The sequence below is a fragment of the Phoenix dactylifera genome, chromosome 1, assembly GCF_009389715.1.
Source record: "Phoenix dactylifera cultivar Barhee BC4 chromosome 1, palm_55x_up_171113_PBpolish2nd_filt_p, whole genome shotgun sequence".
NCBI classification, from domain to species: Eukaryota; Viridiplantae; Streptophyta; class Magnoliopsida; order Arecales; family Arecaceae; genus Phoenix; species Phoenix dactylifera.
In genome coordinates, this window is record NC_052392.1 from 28,329,427 (window position 1) to 28,338,226 (window position 8,800).

General features: G+C 37.0%; 1 protein-coding gene across 3 annotated transcripts; it reads right to left on the minus strand.

Annotated features, from left to right (window-relative positions):
* Window positions 1–808: 808 nt before the first annotated feature.
* On the minus strand, window positions 809–4,717 carry LOC103721985. Of its 3 annotated transcripts, none has more exons than XM_008812386.4 (4): window positions 4,566–4,717; window positions 4,204–4,361; window positions 1,965–3,403; window positions 809–1,318 (listed from the first exon to the last, which is right to left on the minus strand). In XM_008812386.4, exons 3-4 carry the CDS (start codon window positions 3,342–3,344, stop codon window positions 1,295–1,297), a joined length of 1,404 nt encoding a protein of 467 aa, XP_008810608.2. In that variant the 5' UTR covers window positions 3,345–3,403; window positions 4,204–4,361; window positions 4,566–4,717; the 3' UTR covers window positions 809–1,294. The 3 variants fall into 3 exon arrangements, with proteins under 3 accessions (XP_008810608.2, XP_038987052.1, XP_008810641.2); XM_039131124.1 differs by lacking the exon at window positions 4,566–4,717 and adding an exon at window positions 4,468–4,543; XM_008812419.4 differs by having other exon boundaries at window positions 1,219–1,349.
* Window positions 4,718–8,800: the final 4,083 nt, after the last annotated feature.

Sequence of the window (8,800 nt, forward strand, 5' to 3'; positions counted from 1 at the left end):
TTTGCCAACTAGACTAGTTGGCAAACAATATACAACTTTATATTTATTCTAGAAAAAAGAAGTATACTAAAGTATGCGAGGCGCATACTTATCAGATATACTCCAGAAAAAAATTAATGCGTGCAAGTATATCCATCTATTTCTCCTCCTTTGACAAACAGTCTTCATATCATGCCCTAAATTCTCACCACATTATTACCACATAATGGCAACTGACATTCTTTATAGCACCACTTAGAAATGGAAATATAGGAGAGATGCATATTGCTGCATCAACTTTTTTTGTGGGAGATTTGCGTTGTTGTAAGGCACATAAAAGCATCTTCTAAGAAAGCACATCAGGCTATCATCTTCCAATGAGAAGAAAGTCATTCACTGGATCCATCGTTTGCTTCAACCAGCTTCATCCATTAGCAAAATACTATTTTCTAATTTTTACTCCAGTGATCTTACCAACGAAAACACTTTACATTGTATCCTTTCAAAAAATAATCTCACCAAAAAATAATGATTCCAACTCTAACAAGCAAACAATCTTCATCAGAATGCATGATTTGAGATATTTCATTAATAGGGCATCCACGAAAGCCTATCTGTTCAAGCTAACTTCGTGATCTGAATCATATGATGGATATAGCATTTGTAGAAATGGATACACAAACATCATGCTACATCCTAGAAATACTTTTTTAATTACTTAAATAAATAAAATAAAGGTATCTATTCTACCAAGAAATATCTCAGTTCAAGAGCAAGCAAGATAAGTAATTTCCACTGAAGATATCTATTACAATGTAAATTTGATTAATTTCAGAAATATAAGGCAGTATAAATTTGTAGACTTGGATGTTTTTGGTCCTACATGATGCTATATAGCAAAAGATCTATAAAAGATACCATCAAATTTATAAAACTCCACTAAATATAATTCATTATAGCAAGACATAAAAAAAAGAGAGTCAAGAAATAGTTAATCTACAATATTGGACCAATTTACAAATTGGTATATGTTATATATACTGGTATGTTCAAATGAATCATTCTTGTCGTCCAGCCATGGTATATCTTACATTGTGAAAAGCAGGTATCAGCTGGTAGTTTCTCCTGTCGCAACTATTACTGGAAACAAACCTCAACTGACTGTTGCCGCGTCATTGAGCCCAGCGGCTCACTCTCCTTCGAGAAAGAAAACGAGAAGGAGGAACGGAGACTTGTAATTTACATGAAGATTAGTACCGACAAAGTGAACTTCAAGCAAAAGGATGAGTGTCAGCAGGTTACCAGCTTGACGGGGCTATAGCCAAAAATATAGCATTGCCTGTTAATCAAATAAACCATGTCAAAGGAACCTGTTGATGCCAATGACGAAAAAGCAATGAGCAATCTACGGTTGCAACAGTTACACTCATTATAAACAGATAAAAGGTCTACAACATAACTGATCATTGCTAAACTGCTTAAAGTAAGCAAATTTGTGTCGAGAAAGGGACATAAGCCTGTATTATTTGTTTAAGTTTTTAAATATGGTGATAATGAATTATAATCAGCTGGTAATAACAAGCAATTTCATAAAAGTAATGAGGGGCAAAGAGACTAATTTAAGAAATTTTAATAGAATAGTATAGTCATGATAACTATTGCTGAACCCAGGATCAAGAATGGACAAAATGGACAGAGGTTAAGGTGAATTAAACTAAAATCAAACTGACAATAACTCGAGATAAGGAAGGCCTTTTAAAGACCTCGAGAAGCCCTGTAGATTCAACCCAGGAAAGTTGTGGTTCATAAACTATCATTAATAAACTATGAATTTATTCGTATCCATTAACTTAGATTGGTACAAACTCTCAGCTCATATATGAACATGTTCTGCCAATCATGACATCCTAAAAAGCGAAACATGATACCATGAGTTAAACATGCAAACAGAATATAATTCTCAAAAACATGGAAACAGGACATACCTCCATAAGATGCACTAATGAAGGCTCATCCTGTTGAGGGAACTTCTTAGACTTTGAGTTTATTTCTGATTGTATTGTGTCAAGCTGCTCGCCCATCCCTCTCAACAACCTCCACAGTTCTTTGTTTCTCTGAAAGTCTTCCTGCTTAATACTCCTTACATCATCCTCAACCTGCTGCATCTGCTTCTTCAGCAGTTCAATATCCACTTGAGATGAAACAATCTCACTCCTAGAGTCTGCACAAATCAAATGATAATTCATAAAAGCCTCCTTCTGTTGTTCAGGAAATTTGTTTTCATGGAAAGTACATGCTTCCTTTAACAAGTCCTTGTCTTCTGACAAGAAGTTCACAGCTTCTTGTGGCATTGATTTAGGCATTCTGGTAGTTTGCTTGGGTTCCAAGGTAGATTCTTGTAGTTCTTTGTGATTGCAGCTGTTGCTACTTTCAGGAACTTCATGTATGTCTTGCAGATTGAAAGAATTTATTGTGAGACCATTTGCTTCCGATTCCAAATAAAAACTGCTAAGGTGGTCACAGTGGGATATTTTATCTGCATCTTTCATTTGAGATGATAAAGACAAGGCATCTTTACCCTTTAATTTAATCCCTGATATTGACTTGTACAATGTCTCACCGCTCCCCTCCAAGTACCATGAACATCTGGACTCCTCTCCCAGACTCATGGGATCTGTGGTCGAGGTTATTTGAAATTCATCATTTGCAGATACTGGTTCTTTCTCTTTTAGTTTTCTGCTCGTTTCTGCTGGCTCCCATGTAGACTCCTTAAAGAACTCTTGCAATTTGTGCTTCTTATCACTGAGCTGCTTCACGCAGTCATCACTTCCCCAACAAATTGATTGTCCAGTAGGAAATAAAGAATTATCTTTATCAGCAATATCAATTCCAGTGCACAACTCTTCCGATCGAATGGCAGGCAAAGAGATGTTCCTTTTAGCAGTACAGTGAAAGCACGCCTTGTCCAAAAGCGAAGTACTTCTTTTCAAACATGGATAGCCAAATGTTTCCATTTCTCCAGCATCAGGGTTCTTGACACCAATACCTGCTAACTTGCGCCTATAAGCATTAATTTGATATTTGAGGGATGCAATCTCTATTTCTTTCTGAAATATGACTTCTCTGAGAATTTCCAAAGACTCTTCAGCATGCTGTAGCTTCTCCTCAGCCATTCTTTTGTATTGGCATGCTTCCATTTTATCTGCAGCCTTCTCTGCCTGAAGACGCAAAATCATGGACAGAGCTTCATTGGCTCCAGATGTTGAAGCTTTCCTTTCCTCCTCCAGCTCAGTGTAAAGCTCTTTTAAAGCAAGAGACTGGTTGTAGAGAGATTCCCTTAGAGCAGCGACCTCACGTTTAGCCATAGCCAGAAATGATCCAGATTCAACCAACCACCTTATAGGAAATAATAATGTCTTCTAATCTGTATCCGAACCGTGTAATGATATTCTTAGACTCACAAAACAGACACTAACCATCTATAAATAATTCCAAGCAATCTAATTTCCAAACACCCAAACAGAAACCACATAGATTTACATCTATCTCCTATGGATAAATAATGCGAAAGATCATAGGCAAAAGCTAATGAGAGAACAAACTATCAATCCAAGCTAAATACCACTTTGGCTAGCAACTCTATGCATTTGTTATGATGCGAATGAGAAAAATCTTCCCTGAGAACAACACTTGTCATTTTGTGGCTTTTCATATCTTATTCCATCCAAAGGTCAGTAAAAAGAAAGGAAAAAAATCAACCAGAAACTCAATTTAACAGGTGGATTTCAAGGTAGCATATGGCAGGAGCATATGATGAGAATGATGGTGAAAATATCTTCGTATCAATAACTACAAAGATTTAGTAGTTAGCTACCTCTACAGAAAAAAAAAAATATATCTATATATGTACTATGATTAAATCAGACAGAAAGTATGTGAAGAAACTTTTAATTGAGCAAAAAATAAAAATTAGTTCACAAGCACTAGAAGCCAAATCCCAATTCCAAGCGTAAAAATTTTTACGTGCCGTATCATGAATAGAGCCATCTTGCCGACGTGCGACTTCGAACTTAGATAAGAGCGGAGAAGACAGAAGATTACAACTTAGAAAACGATTTTTTTCGAAAAAGAAAATTAATCCGATCTACATAGATAGATAGGCCAACAAACAGCATCGAGATAGAGACAAAATAAGGTCAAAAAGAAAGAGAAGCACCGATTCACCTGATCCCGGCACTATAAAATGGTCCCAGGGCCAAAAACCTGAAAGATTATGGTGCCAAAAATCATATTTGTTCTCCCAGAAACTCTACAGTCGCCAAAGTAACTGATTAGACCCAACGACTCAAGAAGAGGATGATGAATTGAACAACGATATAGGCCTGCATCCAAGAAAATCAATCAGATCCGAGATCCTAAAGTTCTCTGGATTGCTTAAAAATGAAATCTTTCCCAAAGAGTAAAATCGCAGAGATAAAATTAAACAACTTAGAGAATCCACCCATTCCCGCAGATCAGAATGCTTCTTCCCCGAGGATTTTTTTTCCTCAACAAGATATAGAAGGGGGGGAAGAGAAGATAAATACCTATTCCGTGGAGTCTCGAAGAAACCAAGCTCAGAACCTTGAGAGATCTCACGTGAAGCGAACCTTTCCCTCTTTCAGGATTACAAATCCGCTGCCAAAAAGTGCATTTAATGGTATTCGGGAGCGATGCAACCAAAAAAAAAAAGTATTAGAGGGTGCATTTATCAACGGCCATTTTTGGATAGAAATCGATGTGGCCACCGGAGGCGCGGGTTAGATCCAATGTCCAGTAGAAAATTTATTTCCATGGACTCCTTGACTACGATACACGAGAGACATCAAGAGTCCCACAAATTAAACCGAATCTCAAAGTCATGATGGCATATCTGAGGCCTACGATGGAACAAAGTATCCACCGGACACTAGGCACTGCTGGGAAGCGCGGCAGGCCGCCCAACACGGCCGTCCCACGCTGCAACCCGCCTCCGGGCCTGGAATGAAATCATGATGGACCCCACAAACGAACCCGACGCATGATGTGCAAATGGACCAATAAATTTGCCCTTGTGATTTTGGTTAAAAATCATATGCATTGAACCTATTGCTTAAAAAACAAAGAAAACAAAATAAGGAGAGTCATCCAATAAACAATTCCTTCTTAATTTTTTTTAAAAATAATTAATAGCTATATATATATATATATATATATATACTATATAGCTAAGCTATTTATTGAGATTCTGACATCATTAATTGAGAAAAAAAAAATTCTTGTATTCGAAAGGATGATTTATTTTTCTTTTTTCACAAAACCACCATTGGATCACCTACCATATAAATTTCAAAGCGTTCCGCACTTAATGATTTGTCTACTAGCATAGATCTCGAAGCAAGCGATCAATAAAAGTAAAAAGAATAAACTTTCTCCTTCATGCATGATTGCCTCGACCTTGAGTTATTTCTTCCACCCATCCACCCTCTAGTGCCGTGCCTTCAACAAGACCGAGGCCTCCAATGACGATGAGATCTATGCTGCGAGCAAGTCCATTAGTTAGACCAAGGGCATTACTTCTCTATTCCGGGGGTGCCTTAGTCCGGCAAAGTTGAGGGCCGAGGGTACCATGCCAGCAAAGCTAAGACAATCATATTCCACTACAAGAAAAATAAGCTTTGGCGACGCTTTTTAAGCCTTTTACCGACGTTTATAAGCATCGGTAATTTTCCTTCCGACGCTTTCAAAAGCGTCATCAAAGCATTGGCTATTCCAGAGTGAAAAAAAAATGCCGACACTTTTAAAAAATTTCGCTAAAGAGTGGTTTTTAGCGACGATTTTAAGCGTCGCTAAAAGTCTCTTTCAAAGCTTCAACTTCTAACTTTTTTTGTTTTTAGTTAGCAACACTTTGTCTTTAGAATTCTAAAGGCACATTGCCTCTGTTCTGAGGGTATCATGCCTTTGTTCCAAGGGTGCTTCAATCAAGTGAGCCCGCGGTCTAAGGCCAAGGGTTAAGGACACCACGTTGGCATGGCCGAGGAAACTACGCCTCTATTCCTCTATTCCGGTGAGGCCAAGGGCCAACGGGCGTGGGCACCACACCTCTACTCTTCTATTTCATTGTTCGGGCGAGGTTGGAGGGCACGATATGTAGCCGACGTTGACGCCTCAGTCCGTCGAGTCCAATCCACTTGCCGCCTCCCAAGTGAGCTTTATAACCTTGATTATACCAACATCTCAATCATGATTGTTTCCTCCTTCGTCCCTCTTCTCCTACACCTTTCTCTACAACGCCCTCGCTCCCTTCGTCTATATCTCCACCATCACTACCCTTGGCCCTTTTGCCGTTGTGTTTATAAGTGCCACGTTGACCAATTTGGGCAAAGACAAAATAAATGAAAGTCATGTGAAGTATGGTCATGATAAATCCCACCAAATATGAAAGCATATGCCGACAAAGAAGGATTTGGCTATGATGTTGGCAAGCCAAAAGACGAAGTTAGCCATGATTGACTACAGTACAAGGCAGGTTAATCCGTCTTAAAAGTATTCTAAAAACGACTGTACTATAAGATACCTAAAGTGAGGCGACCAATGTAAAGCTATGTCGAGATAGGCTGAAGGAAAGTTAATGATAGGCTGGGGCTGATAAAATATGAGTATCGGTGTGGCAATTAATATGAAAGGGATTCTAATAATCCTATGGTAGTAAAAAGGCAACAAGCATCAACCATCACTATGAGTGGAGGACATAGATTGCAATCACCAAATTAAATATTTATTTTATTTTAGTATATATAAGTGAAATTATACTCTATAAAGAATCTCTACGATAATCAATCCAATGCATATTTTATTTTTTTTAGTTTTACCATACTAGTAGTTTTACCTTATGAGTAGCTACACATTAGATTGCTACAATAGCTCAGTAATGCATCTTTATCGCAACTCAGCGCTACATCCCTTATTATATCTCAATGCTAAATTTGTATCCAATCTATCTCCTTCGAATAATGGTGTGGCAATGGTAAAAGTCCTTGAAGGTCAAGGCATCTGGATCCATATTACTTATTATCCTTCCTTCAATCCCCATCATCATTTTTTCGATTGATCAAATACCGGTGGCAAGCTTGCACATGCCAACTTCGTTGCCGTTAGGACTTGACGCCTTTCCCGACCAACCGAGTTCTCTAAGATCTCTAATTAAAAATATTTCTTTTACTGAAAAATTGATAAGGAGCAAGCAGAACTTCGGGCTTTCTTAGTGGGCAGCAGTCATTGGCTGGTTGAAGAATTGCAGTAACCAAGAAAGCACTTAGCATCCATCCCTCTTTCATGTGAGGTATCTCGTGCAATAAAACCATATATCTATTTTTTCTCATTTCTACCATGAGGCTAATTAGGCTGCCAACTAGATATCCAATTTTATAGCCTAAGACAGTGGGGCGAATAGTTGTAGGAAAAATGTACCTAAAGAGTTAGTAGATAAAGTCAGGACGGATGACAAGGGAGTCTTGTATTTTTGAAGAGTGTAAACTTTCACTTAAATATTCGAAAAAAGAAAGTTTTAGATTAGTTCCTCAAAAAATTTCATATATATACAATATTAGTCTTTATGTTTTCATGTTTATGTAAAAATTCTTATAAAGTTCTCGGTTTGTGAATCACTCATTCCTCTAGTTTTCATTAATAAAACCCTAGATAAGGTTAACAAGGATTATATAATGACAAATATTGCTTTGGATTTAACTGCAGATGAGGCTTGGGACTCGATCGTTTCTTGCTTATTTTGCTTGCTTTTCGCTTGGGGCTTGGCTACTAGAAGACCAAGATGGGCTCAAATTCAGGAATCGATCCAGTATGATAATTAGGGGCAATTTTTCTAGAAATACAAAATTAATACCCTTAGAACAATATGAGCAGAATATTCAATTATTATGCACTTAATCTATGCTGAGGGACATATATGTAAGCAAGAAGTTACAAGATTTCAAGCATTAAAACGTGAATATTAAAAAGACAAGAATTAATATGCAAATATAGAAGATCTTGGGTTAAAACTTTTAAAAGAAAAAAGATGGATGATTAATGTCTTATCTTAAAATTACACCATCTTTTTTCCTTTCATGAGAAAATCTAGGCAAAAAAGAATATGACAATATCAAGCCTTTGTGACATTCCAAGTCTTCAACCTGGACCATCTCAATTTGCTCAAAAGTTCTTAATTATAACGTGGAAGTATTTTACATGAGTTCCTTGATGGCATGGAGCAGTGAATTCTCTACAGTCTAAGTTATAAGAAATTTTGCATGCACATGGTTATTTTTAGTTGTCATTTGATGTCTTGATCTTGTGCAACTAGGTGAAAAACTAATATCTTATGAGATTAACCATTTTATCCTTTTTCGAATGTATCTACATCTGAGAAAAAAAATATGCAAAAATATATAGTTCATTTCGAGAAAAGATCACTGTACATTCAAATTTGCTTGCCATTTAAAATTATATATTTTTATTTTGTGAACAGCGTATTCAATAAGAACAACATTGCTTTCCCATTGACATCCACTACTTTTCATTATAACATCTAAAGATGACCAATTTAGTGGTCAAAAAATAATGATTATAATCAAGAACAACAATTTGGGATGGGTTTACATAGTGGTCCATTAGCTAACTAGCAAAGCATTCCCAGTCTTTTACAACTACATGGCTAAAGAAATTTCTATAGCAATCCCAGAGCACCACTTTTGTATGATAGAGTAGAACTGGAACTGATATTCCTCGAAATTGATATCTACTA

Excerpts from the sequence above, each read along its gene's own strand:
- LOC103721985 (XM_008812386.4), bottom strand. The coding sequence starts at position 3,344 with ATGGCTAAACGTGAGGTCGCTGCTCTAAGGGAATCTCTCTACAACCAG. Across the intron at positions 1,319-1,964 it reads CATTAGTGCATCTTATGGAG|GCAATGCTATATTTTTGGCT; the intron begins GTATGTCCTGTT and ends TTTGATTAACAG.